Source organism: Labrus bergylta, chromosome 11, assembly GCF_963930695.1.
Source record: "Labrus bergylta chromosome 11, fLabBer1.1, whole genome shotgun sequence".
NCBI classification, from domain to species: Eukaryota; Metazoa; Chordata; class Actinopteri; order Labriformes; family Labridae; genus Labrus; species Labrus bergylta.
Window position 1 is genome coordinate 19,256,920 of NC_089205.1, and position 19,583 is coordinate 19,276,502.

The 19,583-nt window shown below is 41.0% G+C and overlaps 1 protein-coding gene across 3 annotated transcripts in view; it reads left to right on the top strand.

Moving 5' to 3' along the window:
• Nucleotides 1–19,583, top strand: part of cadm1b (cell adhesion molecule 1b) — a 155,502-nt gene that overhangs the window by 97,330 nt on the left and 38,589 nt on the right. For 2 of the 3 annotated variants that reach the window (XM_065960285.1, XM_020654944.2), the window contains exons 2-3: nucleotides 8,417–8,437; nucleotides 16,270–16,416. In XM_065960285.1, the coding sequence (XP_065816357.1) occupies nucleotides 8,417–8,437; nucleotides 16,270–16,416 (168 nt within the window). The remainder of the gene's footprint in view (nucleotides 1–8,416; nucleotides 8,438–16,269; nucleotides 16,417–19,583) is intronic. The other variant, XM_065960284.1, reaches the window with a different exon arrangement.

Genomic DNA, 19,583 nt, shown 5'->3' on the forward strand with positions numbered 1-19,583 from the left:
CTGACCCTCTTTTTTACTCACTCAAGCTGGCAGCTGATCCCTCTGAAAACCAACAGAAACCATGAAAAGGGGGGGGGGGGTGGTGAAGGGATGGGTAGCTGGCAAGCATGAAAAGCTTCACATGATTGATAGCCATTTGTTTTGCCTGCTTAATACAACATAAACTCTCCAGCGATTCATCATCAGAGTGAGGCTTTTTCCACGGTGCCTCTGCGAGACCCACTAAAAATAATTCATTTTCTGCAAGCTATGAGCCAGGCACTAATGTTAAATATTCATGCGGGTCCGGTCTAAATGATGTGGCCATTGGCACACAGTTAGAGCACACTCTGCGGAAGGGAGGAAATGTCAAGCTGTGAATAAATGAAAGCAGTGAAGCCGTATATTACCCTGCCATTGTGAATTTACTATAGTTGCCATTTTGTGCGGCCACTTCAAATGGATCTCTTGTATAATCAATACACTCAGTAAAACATGGAGCATATTGCCACGTTGGCGGTAATCTGGACTTGTTGTGTTTGCTCATCCTTTATTCACAGTTTGTATTTGTTGCCTAATTTGTGCCTCATGAATGTTAACAGCAGACTCTGTGCTATTTCTGTGGTACTTGTCGTTATGTCCAAATCATGTTGATATATGGTTTGATGTTCATAATATGCCTTGTGCCTACGCAGCTGTAATGGTTTGAGTCATACTGACTGACATGTCAGTCAGACGCATTCATTTCTGAGATGTTTTCCCAGCACGGCACGCTGATGGGCAGAAGATGTTGTCATGGCGGAGATTGTTTTGTGACATTATAGGTCATCTTCTGTCATGATATCAGTAAGCATAGTCGGGGAAAGGGCAAAATATAATAGAACGAACTGGGTTGAGTATCCATTTAGACGAACTCAGATCGAGAGCATAATGTCTGCGGTGCATCATTCGGGTGGAATGGGAAATGTTAAATGGCCTCATATTGACAGACACACTCTTATTCATTTTCATCACACACACACATACATAACCATCCTTGCTCACACACGCGCACACACGCACACACACACACACACACACACACACACACACACACACACACACACACACACACACACACACACACACACACACACACATTTCCTCCTGCAGACTCTGACTAATGAGGCCTGGGGCTGGAGACGGTTCCATCAAGGAACTTCCCCACTTCTTTCTCTCTCTGTGTCTCATACACACACACACACACACACACACACACACACTCTATGCTCTCTCAAACATGCACCTGATTGATAGCAGTGATTTGACTGAGAAAAGGGAAATGGGAAATTGAAAAATGGTGGAAGAAGATTGGAAACAACGTGCTGATTATAAACTCTGTGCGGAAACAAAAGGCCTCCCCTCCTGCCTTTTCTCTTAGCGCCGAGGTAGCAGGTGTGTGTCTGACAGGTGCCTGATTGAGGCGCACCAAAGACATTACAACTGCAAACAAATGGACGTGTTTAGCGTCCCCGGATGCAGTTAACGTTTTGGGCTGATAGATGTGATTATGAGTATATGAGCGGAGGCAGGCGCAGAATGGGCACAGGTGTTAGCAGGAGAGGAGCAGAGAAGGAGGCATGTTATTGTTGTGAGGATGATAATCCATCCATACAATTAATGGCATGTCATAGCCAAGGTCATCAGCCTCGGGGGATGTATTTAATATGTCTCGTATTGTAATAATAGAGCCTCTCTCAGCTGGAGACGGATTCACAGGAGCCGTTAGACCACACAAATTTATCATCAGGAGGAGAAAAAAAGAAACGTGCTAAAGTAGGAACAACACTCATTCGTTTTAAACCCACTGATTTACAAAATAACCTCAATTACCTCAATGCCAACGCCATTTATTTTGCTCTTTTTATGTTTATGTTCTCATGCTTCAGGATGAAAAACAATAGCACTTTTATAGCAGTGGAATAAATTAGTTTTTTATCCTCCTTGTGAAGCAGCTTTGTGCGTTCCATAAATGAGAGAGCGTCTTGGCCGACGGCCCCGGTGGGTTTTAATATTCTCTGAGAGCTTCCAGACAGTGAGTGGTGGTGCAGCAGCTGTCTCTTGACCCTGCCGGACCCCCACTTACCCCTCTGACCACCTCCTTTCCACCGGGCCGGCTGTGGCGATGACAAGCCTGTCAGAAGCGTCTCCTAATGTCCTAATTACCCCTCACACACACACACACACACACACACACACACACACACACACACACACAAACACAAACACAAACACAAACACACACACACACACAGAGAGAGGCTCGTGCAGATGTATGCTCATTCACCGTGCGTAAGCAGATATGCTGGCTGACAGCAAACACACACGCATGCTAATAGTTCTGTTAACATTGCTCATGGGTTTTCCAGGCAAGAGCCACACTATAGGTGCACAGAATAGGAAAAAAAGAAACCTCTCGAAAGACTCTTTGCAGGCTTTGATTCCAATTGTTCTGCGAGCGTTTTGATCCGTGTTGAATCACAGCTCCGGTTTCTCTCCTGTGGTAACAAACGCAGCTCTCCCGCCGCAACTTTCTTTTACAAAACACTGACAGAAAGGAAGCTTCCCCTGCCGCCTCGGAGGAGGGAGAAACAGAGAGAGAGAGAGGGAAAAAAAATGCAACATCACCCCGAAATAGATGAGCTGAATGAGATGTGATGAGTCACTCTGCCAGAGGTTAAGCTTCACCTCGGATTTAAGCTCTTCTCTGCTGCACACTTTTGGGTTTCAGAGCATATTGCTGCCGCTGCTGCACTTAAGTCCATGCTCAGTCAGGCAGTCTTGTTAACATAACAGAGTGAATGATTGTGCCTCGTAGGAAAAAGGAAATCTTTGTACCTCCCAGCAAAATGCAGTTGTCTGATGATTTATAGACCTGGGAAGTTAGTGCGTTTGTCACAATCACCGTGACTTAATAGTGTGTTACTATAATGCTCTTCCTGCCTCGTGTTATGCTGATTTGAGACGTCCCGCCTGGTTTTATCGTGTCAAATTATCCTTTGATTTATGTGTCACTTTAGCGTCGAGCTTTATTTTTAAGTTAGGGACATGATGCTGCTGTATTTGTGCTCCGTGTCTGTCATGTGAGGCTGACTGGAACAGCAGTCTGGCGTCTTCAGTAGTCGAAATATGTTACCGCTCTTTTTCTTTTTTTTTGTTCCCTGACACAACAGCGAGAGACGAACACTACCTGAGCTGTCATTATAGCGCCTGGTGGCTGTTTTTTTCCCCTCTTTTTTTTTTTTGTCAGATGCAGAGACTATTTCATGTGTGTAGTGAGTGGCAGAACCGAGCCATGTACACTAATGAGATTGCTCACATTTGTATTATGTTCTTGAAGAAAAAAATCTGATGTTGCACTTGTAATTTCAGCCCCCCCCCCCTTTTTTTTCCCAGTGTTTGTGAATTATGTTCAATCCTAGATGCCCCCAGCACTTCACTAAAAGGAGGCAGAGCACCAGATTCAATATCTGCTTTTTATCAGACAGCATTTCTGAAGGATTATCCCTTAATCTCTGAGAGTAGAAGCTGTCTTCAGCTACACGTGTCCTCCTGGATTTCCGTGAGCACAACACAAACATCCGAGCCACGGATTGGATGTCTACAAAGCGTATCCCATTAACAGTGAGCAATTAACCACCTCTGTGGGGATATTTGCAAAATCTCCTTTTTTTAACACAGTTTATCGAGCAAAAACACGCTTTGCATCTCCAGTAAGCTTACCTGATTAATATGTTTCAGTCAGCTGTAGGGAGAATTAATCAGTGTATTCCCTGCAGTGTTTATAGGTGAGCGTTCTCTGATATCTCTCTGACAGGCTGGATTAAGCCGTACTTGAGAGCTGATAATAAAAGAAGCAGGTCAAGGCTGTAAATAAACGACTGAATAATGCACTAATTTACCATTGTAAGAGAAAACAAGGCATCTTTTTAAAGTATGAGCCTTAGGTATTAAGCGAGCAAGTTCATTCTTCACCTTGGAAACACCCATTTGACAAACAATCACAGCTCTTACTTTTTTGTCAGATGTTATTTTGCTATTTTGTCGTTATGAGGAGTCTTCTGAAATGAGCCTTTAGGAGCTGTTTTAAATTCATTAAAAGCACTTTAAGGACTTTTTCTTTCACCAGTTGGTAAAGTTAAACAATACTCCCCTCCCCCTGAGTGTTCAACTGCATACCATTTTAACAGTATTTCCTCTTAGCATTAGCTTTAAACCTTATAAATGCTCGATGAAAATGACTTTGTAAATGTAAAGTCCAAGCCGTAGCACAGGTAACAGGTATACAGCTCACTCTGTGCGTAACTTCTGGCTCTATTATACTGTAGGAAAATGAACTCTGATGCCAAAGTAATATATCACTTTAGAAAGCCATGAATGATTATCTGATCTCTAAATCATCACAGACATTGCAGGACAGGTGAAACCTGTGACTACCTTCTACATTAAATACTATACATTCATAAGATATCTCTATTAAGTTTTACCTTTCTTTCTCATGAATCCTGAGAAAAATAAGGAAATTCTCACAAAAAGAGATTCACTTTGTATGGAGTAAGATATGTATTAGGGCTAAAGTCCATGTTGCACCTCGGCCCTGTTGCATGTCACCCCCCACTCTTGTCCTCCCAACATTTCCTGTCTCACTTCAGCTGTCCTATCCAATAAAGGCAAAAAGGCCTTAGAAATAAGAAAGCAAGTCATAAATGATCTCTTTAGTCGAATTAATACTCACATACTCTCATTTTTTTTTAGCATTTAAGTCTTTACTGTTTCTTACATATTTAAACTATTGCTGCTTTAAGGTTTTTGTATTGTAGTTTTATTCTCTTTATGATTTGTATTTGTGGTTGCCAGTTTAATGTGTCGCTTATTTTTATGGTAATTGAAGTTGCACTAAGCTTTATGTATTTTTGCACTATTGCTCAAGGGAATATGTATTTGATCATATAAAATCTAATCTAAATGTATCCTCATATAATAGTTAGCTCTGTTTAAGATTGGAAAACAGTGAGTCACATTTTTAAAGCGCAGATCCCCTTAAAAATAACTGCTAATCTAATAACCATTCAAGCTAGAATATTTTTTGGCTTCCAAAGAAAAAGACGCAACAAATAAAATAGTTAAATGTTAGAAGCTGCAGTCAGTGACTGAGTCGGCATTTTGTCTTAATAACAACTCTATGAACAAATAATAATTACTACTGTGGTGTGTGCTCTGTTCTCTCCGACATGAAGATGTAGCTATCCCACTGTGTTGTTTAAAATCTTTGCTGGAAACTTGACAGTAAGTTGGGCATTGTGTTGTCCTGCGAAGTTTAACTATGCAAAGTATAAGGCCTTTATGTATCTGTAATGTACAATTTCTTTCATGTGGTTTTCAAAAATCACAACAAAGACTGGTGTAAGGCGTTGGACTCCGTTTTTTTCCCTCTTTGCGAGGACAGTGAAACTCTCTGATCCTTTTTTCTTTGTGACAGTCGTGACCTCAGAAGCCGCCCATGTTTATCGGGTCCACTCTGCAGGAGCTCGCTTCTCGATCCCATTTCCTTGAAGAAAAAAAGTTTGAAGCCCACCTCTAATCCCTCTAATTAAATGAAAACACAGTGGGCTACACACAGCAAGACATCAACGCTCCACACACACACACACACACACACACACACACACACACACACACAAACACACACTCACACAGAGCTGAATCTCTATGGGGAACTACACAGAGTTCCAGCATCCAGCTCTGGTGTGTCCTCAAATACAGTGCAATCACACATGCAACACGCTCCAGATCATGAGCATAAATAAGCAAGGGAGTGCTTTACCTGAAAGGAAAAACATTAATTCAAAGGCATCACACCAGTACTGAGAAGAAATGTTGCCTCATTAGTGTTACCCCACTGCTTTTACTGAGCAGCAATGATAGACAGAAAGACAGGCTGTGCCACTCTTAACACATAGACACCCAGTCTCCTGAGATCTAACTTTGCCTCAGTGACTAGAAAAATGGTGCTGATTACTACGGATTCATTGGGGTGGTGATGGCTTGAATACACATGCCTGAATACCACAGCACTTAGAGCCTCACTTCTTATAGAAAAATATAACGCAGTGCCAGAAAATGCCCTTTCAAATGTCAACAATTTTCAGAAGGAAATGCGGCCGCACTGTTAGCAAGGAAACATTCCACTTTTCTGCCTCTGAACGCAGCGCGCTGGGGATGAAAGGAGGTGAGGAGACAAGGACAGACATTATTTGGAGGACGCTTGGCCTGCCTGCTCTCATCCAGCGTGATTGACAGATTGGTGCAACGGTTGCACTGGCACGGATGCCATCACACACATTTCCCCCCCGAAATCTGTCTATCAGCGCTGTCTAAGCAGAGCGACAGCCATGACATCTAATCACAGTGGAGCTGGCACCTCATAACTTCTACCTAATGTGCTGCAGGTACAGAGGAGAGACGGGGAGCACTGCACACCCGCACACACACACACACACACACACACACACACACACACACACACACACACACACACACACACACAAGCAGAGCACAACGCTATATATAGCCGTTTCAGAGGCCACCAGCAGGAAGTGGATCATACTGAAGGGTTAGGCAAGGTGTCACCACACTATATCACAAGTCGCTCTGCTTAGATATAGGTCCCTGTTGACAAGATTAAACACTGAGATGGCCCCAGCATTCTGGAGATTCATTTTTCTGGGTTACATTCTCGACAAAGTAACACAAAATGAGGGCAGACCACACCGCACATACAAGATGATAATGACTCATTTACATAATGTTGCTACAACATTATAATTACCTGGCAATTAAAGCAGCTCAAAAGCCTCATTATGGGCTTTCCTGAGGGTCGGTTGGATTTGGACGCATCCAGGGTTCCTCATTCAACATATTCAGACATCGGCCATTTTCCCATTTATTGCTCAGCGCAAGAAGCACACATGACTGTGTGAGTCATAAATAAAGAGAATCTTAGAATCATTTGAATGCTTCTTGATTATCAAGAAGATACTCAAAAGGAAATTTGAAAACCTGCAGGGACATCTGCCTCTTTCAGAATGAAACAAAAAGACTGAAAACTGCTGGCTACCCGCAGATAACGGTTAACATTATCTTCCAACAAATTCCTAGCTTAAAAATGAAAGAAGCTAACATTGCTTTAGCTAGGAATGCATGCCATTCCTATTGTATGGTGTAACCATCACTTAAATCAACTTCCTAGCTAAAATTATCTTGTAACAGGCAGAACGCTCACTTGTGACCATCAGCGTCTTTGTTTCTCTAAATCACTTTCGACCGAATTCAAATCGCTCCAGAAGCCTCATTATGTTAAATTATCGCATAATAAAAACAAAGTTTTGACTGACACTTGGAAGTTTTAAAGGCGCTGAGATTTATTTTTTCAGGCTCCTGGGCAGTGTTAAGAATTTGTTTCCCATTGCTTGTGATTTGTAACTCAGCCTTTTTTTTTTTTTTTTTTGTCCCGAGGGAATTGCTGACACATTGAAAATGCACAAAGGACTGTAACAAGGACATGTGTCATACCTTACACCATTATTACGGTCAGCAATGACAGGCGAAACCGGCAGTCACTTCGACATACTGTGCGCTCTGTACTGGAGCTCATCTGCTCACACAGTACACAGTGAAGCAGCTCCAGAGTCACTGAAATGTCAATATAGTAAAAGACACTATGTGAAAAATAGAAATGTAGATATGGATGTGTGGAGTGTGGAGTGTGGAGGTGTGTGTTTGAGTGAGGGTTGTTTATGAATAGCAGACAATGAATGATGGAAGCTCTCCCAAGGGTGCAGGCCCCTGAGCACTGCTGCGGGGACTTGGGAACACGCCAGTCTCCCATGCCCTGTGAAATGCCAGTTTGGGTGGGCACCGTTCCGAACGGGTGCTCTCCTCTCTAGGATACACCGCCCCAAATCCTGGGGGAACGTCTCCAGGCTGTGGCTGCTCCAGAGTGGGAAGCTGGCGAGAATCTCAATCAGGGACTTGAGGGAGAGAGAAAACAAAGTCCACACACTCCCTCTGTTCCTCCATATTAATGTTCTGTCAGGGAAAAATGGAGCAAGAGAAAAAAAAAAAAGGCCCATTATGTACACACCTGTAGAAAAATAGACAGACTGTATTGTATAAATGACTCATTATGATGCTGTTTGTGTTCTTCTTAATTGGTGGAAAATTACATCAACAGCATATGAAGCTTGGATTTAATTAAATTTAACAACTGTATTTAGATCATATTTGTCTTTTTTTTAGTTATTACCAAATGTAAATGTATCTCAGCTTGTATCCTGTCTGCTCACAAACCTGTCTGTTTTTCTTCTCCTTTGCTCCCGCCTTGCCCGCGCTGCTACAGGAGCTGCTGAAATCGTGACAGGTACTCTTTCTCTTTGCTACCTGCTGTTCATTTGGAAGTGCTTGCCTCTGTGTGTTTGTTGATTGGCTGTCCGTAGCAGGCTGTTCATCTGTTCATATTTACATGAATGGCTGGTTTTGTTGGTATTTCCTTTTGCACATGGAAGGAGGAGAGCGCAATGCACCCGTCAATGCAGATCCACTCTTTTTTTCATTTTTTAAATTCTCAAATCAATATTCTGCCACATGTGATGGCAGATTTCAGTTTCTGTTCAGGCCAATTGGTTGTCACTTTAGTTTGTCTGAACTTGTTTGTACTAAAAGGTGCACACTATCAATTTGAACAAAAAAGCCAAAATGAACACAACTTGAAGTCACTTTTTCTTGTGCTCAAAAAGATTGTGTGTTAAAATATGATAGCAGCTCCTTTTTTAAGCTTAATGCTAGTAGCAGTGTGATAACATGCTAAGAATGAGATAAGAACTTTGCCAATGTTTGGCAATTCTCTTGTTTATTTGTTCAACCCCTCAGATGTTAGCATGCTATTTATTGATTGTGACACAATGAAGGTTAAGACAGATTGAACAGTTATTGGATTTGTACATTTGTTAACACACTAAAGTACTTTACAATATGATGTAAAGAAATGTCCATACAGAAGTTGTTGAACTATTGGGTTCGTGATCAAAGTGCAAGCTGGTGTTCCATCCTTACAGTGGTGCAGCCAGCTAAAGATTCACCTAATATAGATGTAAAAAGTAAGCCTGAGAAACCTGAACACACTATACTCACACAACATTTGGACCTGTCATTGTTGAGAGCTGAGTGTGTGACTGTCTCCTCCTTTCTTTGATGCCTTCCTGCAAACCAGCATCACACTCGAAGAGGTTTACTAACACTTACGTCTCTGTTCTTTACTGTCTAACACAGTGTGGTACATACACACACACACACACATATATATATATATATATATATATATACCGTACCAGTCAAACGTTTGAACACACCTAATTGAAATGCATGTTATTATCTTAAATACATTTTGATCTAAAGGCTTATACTTAAATGTTTGACATGTGTTTATTATATTAATAGAAATCGTGAAGTTGCTGTCTATGTATGTATGCATTTCTTTCCAAAAAGAAGAAATTAAATGATTTATTTTTGATGTTTTAATATCTACTATTATTCTAAAATGTGAATAATAGTAAAATTATAGAAAAACACTTCTATTATTAGGTGTGTGCCCTAATTACAGCTTACAATAGCTATATTATAATAATATAGTATGCTGTATTATTGATAATGCTGTTACTGTTGTGTGTCCAAACTTTTGATTGGAAGTGTACCTGTGTATATATGTAACACATCACAAGTAAGGGTGGGCAGTAAACTGTTATCATGTCGCGCCAAGAAATGCATGCCTGCTGAGAATTGCATGCACATCGCAGGAGAATGTAAATTATGCAAACACAAATAACATGATGCCACATTTAGCATCCACCCTTAAAGTTCTTTCCTTCCAGACACTTTACTTTAGAGCAAACACTGTTAGTAGCTCATAGTTAAACACAGGTGTTTGATTGAAGTGCACACACCGATTGCGCAACCTATCAGCTACAGTGGGGGGTAAAGGAAAGTAGCGTTACATTGTAATTTGTGACAGACAACACTCGTGTCAAGTCCCCTGGTCTTCTGTCTGTTTCACTCTGATGTTCAGAGAAGAGCCAGTGGTCTTACACACTCACTGACCACAGGGTAGCACCTCCTCCTGTCGGTGCTGATGTCAAAGTTTACAATTATAGAGAATTGTAGCACAGCAATCAGGTGTATTCTCCCCTCTCTAAGTTTCAACAAATAACTGCCACACTAAGTGGGTGTGCTGGATCTCTGTCAGTCTGTCTGGGGCTGGAGTGGATTTGAATCTCCATTACAATAGGTCTACCTGCTTATAGGTGTGTTTAAACTACTGTCTTGCGTATATTAAGTCCAAGATGATAAAAGAAGCGGGCCGTGACACGTGGTCAAAGAAGTGGCTGTAAAGACTTAAACTGACGACAGCGTTGTTGAAAACCTTTGCTAATTGTAGCTCCTTTAAAGCTTGAAAGAGTATAACATTCTATTTCTGGAAAAAATATTTCACATTGAAACTCTCCATTTTTTAAGAGGTTGAAATGCTTTTATTATGAATATCAGGAAATCTAGTGTTTTATACAGCAGCTTAACAACCCCTGCAGGAAACAAACTCAGGTCATATTTCCCACCACTAATTGACAAGTGCTGGTACCACCTTTTAATGAAAGATCAACACATGCTCATCATCTTGACTTTCTGCCCCTCCAGGATTTGTAACACTTTCAACACTTTTAATTCTCTGAAATTGTTTCACTTCGTTGCTCGAGTTATTTTCTTCTGCACCGGAAAAATGTGAGCACATCAGAAAAACGGTGAATGTCGACGGCTGATTTGTCAGCGTCCTTGGTCTTGGTTTACATGTTGCATGTAATGCCTTATAAGTGGGTTATAAACTAGTAACTGTTTATATATTTATTAATGTTCCCTTTAGGATGCCAGGATCAAAGTAGGTTGATCCAGACTATGGACAGTAAATAAATATGGACAGCGCAAAGAGTGACAAATGAATAAACCTTTGAAAGCTGCTTCATTAGAAAGTGGCAGAGAGACATTGCATTTTGTCGCTAATTTTATTAACATTTGACAAACAACACATACCTTTCAATAGTTGAGTTGCGTAAATGTTTTCTCAGGTTGTACAGCCTTATTGCAGCGTCGTGCTTGCATCATTTTTAAAAACAGTTCCAACAGAGCTGGTCGGCAAAAAAAACAAAGATGGGCAAATTAGTGACATTTTTGAAACCTTCCCATGCAAAGGGTCTGGGAGAAATGGCAGTGCACTAATTATACCCTCGGATAGAACCCTTCTCTGTCCTGCACATCCTTAAAACAGCATTTCATCATGTGGATAAGGGTTTAACGACTGAGCGGGGTAAAGACACGCAGCAGTTAAAAAAGCAGCATGAAAGACAGAGAGGGAGAAACTTTTTATTGTTAATGACTCTGTCTATAGTCTTGGTTGTTCCTTGAAAGGACATGACTGCTGCAGACAGCCGTGACTCAAGGAAGAGGAATTGGGGGGGCTGGCTGTCGTGTTTTTTTACTTCTTCTTTTTTTGCCAACTCTTTCATGTCTTTTGATGTAAAAACAAGAGCGGAAAGTTCAAAGCTGGAGCCGACTTGATTCAAAGGTGCCCATCCCCGAACTTCTGCTGGAGGAGCCACTCTGCTAATATTTCTCGATTTCGTCAACTTTTGTCAAAAATTGGTCGGCCGTTCGTGCTGTTTAGCATTTTGAGTGCGACTGATGAGCTGAGCGTTGGCGCCAGACACTCGATGCCAGATTGTAAGTCCCCTCAGACTTTTTGTAGGTCTGTATTTCCTCCTGACTGTTTCATTCAGTATGTTGTGATGCAGGAACAGGAGGGTAGCCATGTGTACAGATACAGGCACTTTGCTCTTCCAGACAGCTGCTGGAATGAGTGTGAATTTATCAGCCAGTCATCTGTGCCATGCCTCTGCCCACTCCTCTCTCCATCCCCCAACCCACCACCCTGAAGAATTAATGACTGCCTCTCCTCATTTGCACCCAATCATGACCAGGATGCAGAGGCAATTGAAAATGTTTACTCCAATTGCAAAAACCCTCCATGTTCCACAAAGTGGCCTGTTTTCATTTTGATGGGATTGCTAATCACAGCGATGTTATTTATGTGTGTTTTGAATTGGAGATGAGCCTAGGCTGGGATATTGGAGAGGGACCAACCTTGCTTGGGGCTGCTAAACCTTATGGAGAATTTATCTATTGCACTCCCTTTTCTCTCAGTCCAACAGATTGGGAACAGAATAACCTTGCTTTGAGGATGCTCTGTGTTGCTGTTTTGACTGCCAAATATATTACTTTTACAGCGATGAAATAAAAAAGACATCAAAAACACTTCAAATTGCTGTTGCCTCATCTTCTGCGGTACTTAGAACACACACAGAAGAGCTGCAGAACACTTCATATTATCACAAACGTACACATTTCAAATCGCCACATGTGGATCATTTGATCTGTTCCTCTTAATTATTTTTACTTTTTTCATCCGAATTATTGACTCATCCTCATATTCTGAATTTTCCTAAACAGAGCTAGGTCTTGTTGTTGATGGGGAAACATTTATAATCAAAGCCAATATAAATCCCTCTTTATTCTGGGCTTGCAAGAATTTGTAATGATTGCAGACGCCATCATTGACCAGCCTTCAATTTGCAAATTAAAAATTCCACCAAAACTTAGTTTTCATGTTTCAACAACCTGCAGAGATCATGTGATAATGGCTGCCCATTAAATCTGCATTGTGGTACTATTTTTTTATTCACAAGGTTTTTCGTGTTGTACGCCTCTTCCCTTGTTTTGCAATCATGAATAAAAGTTTTGAATTTGCAAATCTATCTAGCTTCACAACACAGTTACCAATTCCCACAAAGAGCAAGCCTAAAATCATCAGCAGAGTGCAATCTCTGAGATGGTAAGGTAAGAAAGGTGTTGGCAGAAATTGTGCAGAATATCTTTAAGGTTATCATGGCTATGTTCATGGGCAAGGTATTTTATTAAGTAAGGAAGAAGAAATGAAGCCGAGGGGATATTTTCAATTTGTTTGGAGCAAAACAGATTTGTCCTGTGCAGAAATACTCCACAAAACAGATATGGGAATTGTCAGGAGCAATTTTAACTTCAAGAAGTTCCCTTGGTTATACTACTTTACTCCCATCAAATAGGGCTGAAGGCTATCTGTGCATTAGTAACTAAGTGCTGTCTGTCATTCCACATCCCTCCCTGTAAAGCCTGTTAAAAACAATATACTAACGATATTAGATCGATCCTTGAATGACCTCCATTTTTGGCAATTCTGCACCCTATGATTCATGTCGAATGGCAATGTTTATTCCGCTTAAGTTAGTTTTGTGCTCTTAATAAAGCAAATTAAAAGTTAGGGGCATCTGATCAGCATTTAGCAAGTCTGACTCCTATTGTCATGCACAGTGTAAAAGATTCAAATGCAGACAACACAGAAGTCTCTTTATAGCGCTTTTGATAGCAAGTGTGAAGAAACGAGGGCAGAAGCAAATACAGTGAGGTCAAAAATCCCAAAAGGTCAGGCAGTGAGGCAGAGGCACAGGCATGGGCTTGTCGTCCAGAAAACAGGGCATAGAGTCGGTCACAGGTCACAGAAACAGAACTGGAATTAGTGTCTTGAGAGCTTGGCATGACCACAAGACAACTGGCAAAGACTTGAGGGAGACCGAGGCTCAAAGAGGAAACCTGGGGAACCCGACTGGCTTGAATAATTGGACAGTTTGGATAAACCCAGCAGCTTTGCTAACATAAAGTCTGGAAACAAGATGAAGGAAATACATTTCAATTCAGTGCCTCTTGAAGAAAATTGAAATTTTTTATCTAAGTTGTTGAATTTAAACAAATTCTGAGGAGAACAAAGGGAACTATGTAACAGGGATAGACTAAACAGGCTACTTCTTTTTTAGACGAGAGTGTGTTAGCTGCTGGCTGTGCCCTTATATTTCACAGACAGCAAGTTGGACACATTTAACAAGTGCTGTTTTGGCTACAATCGTCCCCTTATGCATATTATACAGTAAATGCCATGCACAGACAAATAAATAACTAGATACAAACAACACAGGCAATCAACGTATCTTTTGTTTTGCAGAATGGCCCAGCAACAGTTTCTGTTCTGGTAATAGCTGAGTCAAAATGTGAACTCCACCACCATCCATTCACTATGTGTTTGTGCTTTGCTCTTTACTGTGGCAACACACATTCAATATGAATACAAAGAAAGGGGGATTTTAGATTACATACCTTTACACACATTTTACTTTCACTGCTCCATTACAACACTGCTAATATGGAAAAAGAACAGACACGTTTGGGATCCCTTTGCATGAATTTAGCTTCTCCCTCAAGTCACTTTTTGAGTATGCCCCTAGTGGCTGTTGAAGGTATTGCCAAGTAAAAACTGAATCATCATGAACCATCACTGTATTATCAAATTGTACGCATACCTGTGTCCTTAAATCAAATTATATCAATATATTTAATTTTCAAAATAACCCATCTTGGATTAGCTGTAAACTCGTGATGGGCTTGATTAATTTGAGCCTGTTTCAAACGGTTACCTTCGCTTTGTCCTGATGGAGCCCTGGCAGCAGAGTGGAATGAAACGGGTAGCTCATTGCATCAGACAGGTCTGAGGGGCTTTTCTCCACAGGAGGTTAATTTCTCATTGCCTGCTGCATTCACAGAGTTCATTTTGAATCATGTTAGTTTGGCTGTCTATTCCCATTATCACTATCTGAAAATGCAGGTGTTTTTTTCTCCTCCACTTTGTAAATGTCAGAATGCAATGGAGGTGTCAGACAACTCGGGCATGCAAATGTGCTTTTGATGTTTTCTCAGGGCGGTGGCTGAGAGTGTTGTTCCTCCGCTGGAGTGAATCTGAGGCATTAAAACGTTATTCTCCTTCTCCTTATGCTTTTTGGTTCCTGACAGATAAATATAGCACAAGGTGACTTTTGATTCCCTTCGTCTCCCTCTTAGCAGACGAAGAAGAGGTGTGTGTGTGTGTGTGTGTGTGTGTGTGTGTGTGAGAGAGGGGGGCAACAAAGCCAGGCTTTTTGATGTGCGGTGTAAGTTACAACGACAAGGACTGGGGCCTGTCTGTGGCAACAATGGCTGCATGTGTACAGAGAGTGACTCAGATGCTTACAGCGCTTTTATTCCTCGAGACACAGAAGAGAACAGCTGAGCACACGGAGCGCACGATGGTCACATGGATCCTCAGATGGAGGGCTCTGATAAAGCTCCACCATAAACAGCATCCAGCCCGTCTCTGTTCTCTCTCCCTCTCTCTGTTGGGCTCTCCCTCTCTTCCTTTTCTCCTCCTCCTCCTCCTCCTCCTCCCTTCTTGCATCTACTACTTGCCACTTTCTTACACTCTTTCTTTGTCTCTTTTTCTCCTCTCTCCCTAGCTTCGTGGGCAGCAGAGCTTACAGCCCATCTGGCACTGACTCACAGGGCCCACTCTGATCTGGGGGAGATCAATAGTGACAAACATTGCACATGGCTCTTATATTAAAGGGATTAGTTATGGCTGCAAACATATATAATGTGTATGTGTTCACATGCAGTCCCTGTTGTAAAAAAAAAAAAAATCTAAATTTTGGAAATGCTGGTAAAATCCAGGTATGAATCAGGCATGGGAATTAACGTATTTGCCTCCCTGCCACTTTGGCTGGTGGATTCAAACAGCCTGCATCTTTTAATCACCTTAGACTTAAGACAATGGAGGCATCCTTTTAAACACATCTTCAGCAAGTAGACCTGTTGTAATGGATATGCAAATGTGTGCTGCGCTTGGCTCAAGTGACACCCAGCCAAGCCATTTTAGCAGATAGCCTATCATTGTAAACACTGACAGGAGGAGGGGGCGGTGGTCTTTGGTAACTGAGAGTGCAGGACCACCTGGCTCTGGTAATAAAGTCAGCGTGGAACAAGCAGAAGACTAGGATTCTATTAACGTTGTTTTCTGTCACATATCACCCTGTTACATTACTTTTGTTTACCCGCCACTTTGGCCAGTAGATTCAGCATATTCACCCAACGCTGCACAAAAACACCTGCATTTGGTGGGTGCTAAATTCTAACACTGGTAGGAATGCTTGTCTCCCATCTGACATTAAAATTTTCCTAATTGCATTATTCTTTTTTAAGTCGAAGGTCAGAACCTGGCTACGGACAATATATCTGTGATCGAGGGAGAAATGGCCACCATCAGCTGTAGAGTGAAGGACAACGACGACTCGGTCATCCAGCTACTCAACCCCAACAGACAGACCATCTACTTCAAAGACGTTCGACGTAAGTCCTTGTGCTTCGACACAAAGTGAAACAAACATACTTTTTTGTCCTTATTAATCGTCAAGTTCCTTAGAAATTCCTTCAGGAATCCTGTTTTTCATATTTTTATTTTACTTTTTTCAAATTCAGAAGTTGTCAAATTCATTGAATGTTGGCACACATATAATGTGACTGAGGCATTTGACCTTGCAGAGAAATTTCATTTGTAAGGGAAACGTTACTAAAGTTAAACAAGTCTGTCCATTTTTTTTTTTCATAAAAAAAAACAAAAAAAACAGTGACACATAATTAAGGTACATGTGTCACATCTCATACAAATCAATCAAAAGCTTTTACAATTTACACAAAAAGTCAGGAGTAAATTTTTTTATAAAGATAAAACAAATCAGTTCAGTAGCATTAGACTAGCACGTTTGTCTTATCAGATAGTGGATCTGCTTCTCTCGTGGTTTAATTTCAACCCTGACCACATTTTCTCACACTGTATGACATCTAGTGATTTTGTACTGAGGGTGGATAAATGGAAGTGTGGAGCTTTGTATTGATGACCTATTGAATCAAAACCCAACACTCAATGGCTCGTCAATAAATGGCTCACGGTGAGCTGAATAACATTTTTCTCCTTTGTTAACAAGTCAAAGCATCACCTTTCAACCACGGATATGAATAATATTTATGCACCGCTATCTCCACTTTGTTAAACAAGCTAACAAGCTCTGTTGAGTGAGAAAAGCAAAAGAAAATGAAAGAACATTTTTGCCAGTGCCTTGTAGAGCCCCTTCCTTTCTTCTTTTTTTCTTTCATTTTTTAAATATATTATACCTTCGCCATATTGTGAAAATCTAAGCTAAACAATTTAGTGTTGTGTCTTGTTGACGCTGTTCACATTCAAGGCCCCCTGGACTAATGGATTCTCTCAGGTTTGGCTATGACAGTGAGGGTATCAGACATCAATACAGTATCACCTCCAGCTTTAGGTTAGAATTCCAGTGAAAACATGATTCCATCTGCCCTTGACTTTTTGGCTCATTAACAAAAGTCATTAAGCTCAGAATGCGGCAAGATTAATATGAGATAATTCACAGAGCTACCATAATGGGAATACTTCTGTGTCCTTGTCACTGTTCGATTTTACGATAATCTCTTAGATTAGGATATTGAACATTATGATTATGCATGAGCATATGGACTTCCACTTGGAGTTTTTGTCTCTGCTTTTTTACTTGTTTGTATCTGGGATCAGAGCCAGGATTCAAGGTGAACCACAAACACCCATCATTTCTGTCTATATTGCATCCCAGCTGTTATTTCACAAGTTGAGGTAGTGAGATGTGTGTTCCATTTTCTCACACTTGCGAAGAGCATCAAGGGAGTTTTGATACACATCTTCGTCATATTTGTACCAAACACTCAAAGCTGCAGGAGACAGTGGCAGAGAGGAACATATTCATATAAAGTACAGGTCATGTTGTGCTGTACAACTTACTTAAATACTTATTCTAACAACAAGGAATAGATAGAAGGTTTATAAATAATAAGCTTTAAAATTCTGGAAACAATGGTTTCATGTAAACGTGCCATTTTCTCCGTTTTAGTCAATGCAGTTTCATTGGCATTGCTAATCACAAAAGTTTTTTCATTTATCTGTAATTAGATCCCAATATAAATCTGAACTGTGACCGGCAACTAAAAGTGTTATTGGGCCACCGATGCTAGTTTATGTTCCTCCTAATGGGGTTTAGTAAAAATCCCCTGGCAGCGCTATTCTCGGCTCTGTTCCTAGAGGACTGCTGGTTCTGTGGGGACCCCCCTCAGCCAGTGGCATTGTTACCTGTCAACAGGGCCGCTCGACACAGTGGCAGATCTTTGTATACAACAGAGTAAACAGCAGCGACATGCAGACTCACGAGGAGCAGCAAGAACAGCAGCTACAAGCAGAGCCGGACTTTGAATGAGATGCAGACGCAAAGCACAAAACAACAGCTTTTACAGTACAGAATAAACAAATTTTCTATTGCAGAAAATAAAGATGAATTATGTCATAGGTGCAGAGGCAGAGCCAGTGTTGCTGGGGATGAGCATTTATTGTGTCAGATATATGCAAACTGACATGTCATTTGGCAGAGTTGCCATCTGAAATGGGAAAAATGAGCTTTTATCAGCAGAGGTGGACCTCTATATATGCAGATGCAAAATCACATCATTGTTTATTATTCACTTCATTTTTTCTCAAGAGTGGTCGAACATTGTGTGACAAATGTTTCACTTTTCGGTTCAAATCTGTCAAAGGCTTTACTTTTAAATTATGTTAAAAAGTGGCGTTCCACAGGGCGCCGATAGCCTAGTGATTAGTGTGCGGACCCCATATATAGAGGCTACAGTCCTCCAAGTAGGCGGTCGAGTTAGAATCCGACCTGTGTCTCCTTTCTTGCATGTCATTCCTCACTGTCTCTCCTTCTCCTTGATTTCTGACTCTACCCGCTGTCCTATCTCTCAAAGCCCCAAAAAGAAACCTTAAAAAATGGCCTTCCTGCTTTGATTGGCAAAGAGAAGCCGAAAAGTGTTACCTAGGTGACAACTGTTCATTGTGGAAATAAATCTAAACACATACTTAATATTTTAACACATTATTTTTACCTAAATCTAACCAGGTTATATTGTTGCATAAAGTTAAAAAAAAATTGACACTTTTATCAAGGCAACCAAGTGATTAACTCTGTGAAATGATCACAGTGAGGTTAGACTTAGGTTAAAACACTTCCTGGTTAGGTTTAAAAAAATAGGTCCGGGTTTTTTCTACACATTTAGACAACTTGAATTTTGACACTTGACACCAACAGTGGTCCTCTGTACCCCTGGGTGAAAGTTCTCCCTATCCGAAAGCACAGAGCAAACTTGGAAGTGATGAGTAGTAACCAATCACAGCACAGTATGGAAGGATTTTAGAGCAGCTCTACGAGGTAAAACGATGAAACCTCTTTGAGGGATGTGTGAGTGGGCTGACATATCGCAGGCTGAAGAATCAAGAGTTAGCTGTAAATCCTTAAAGCCATACAGAGTTGAGGTTAATTGAGAAGGCACTTTTACATTAGAGTATTGAATCTAGCCACTAAAAAGATGTTAATTAAAATCAAGTTAAACTATCTGACAAACCTAACACGCTGTAT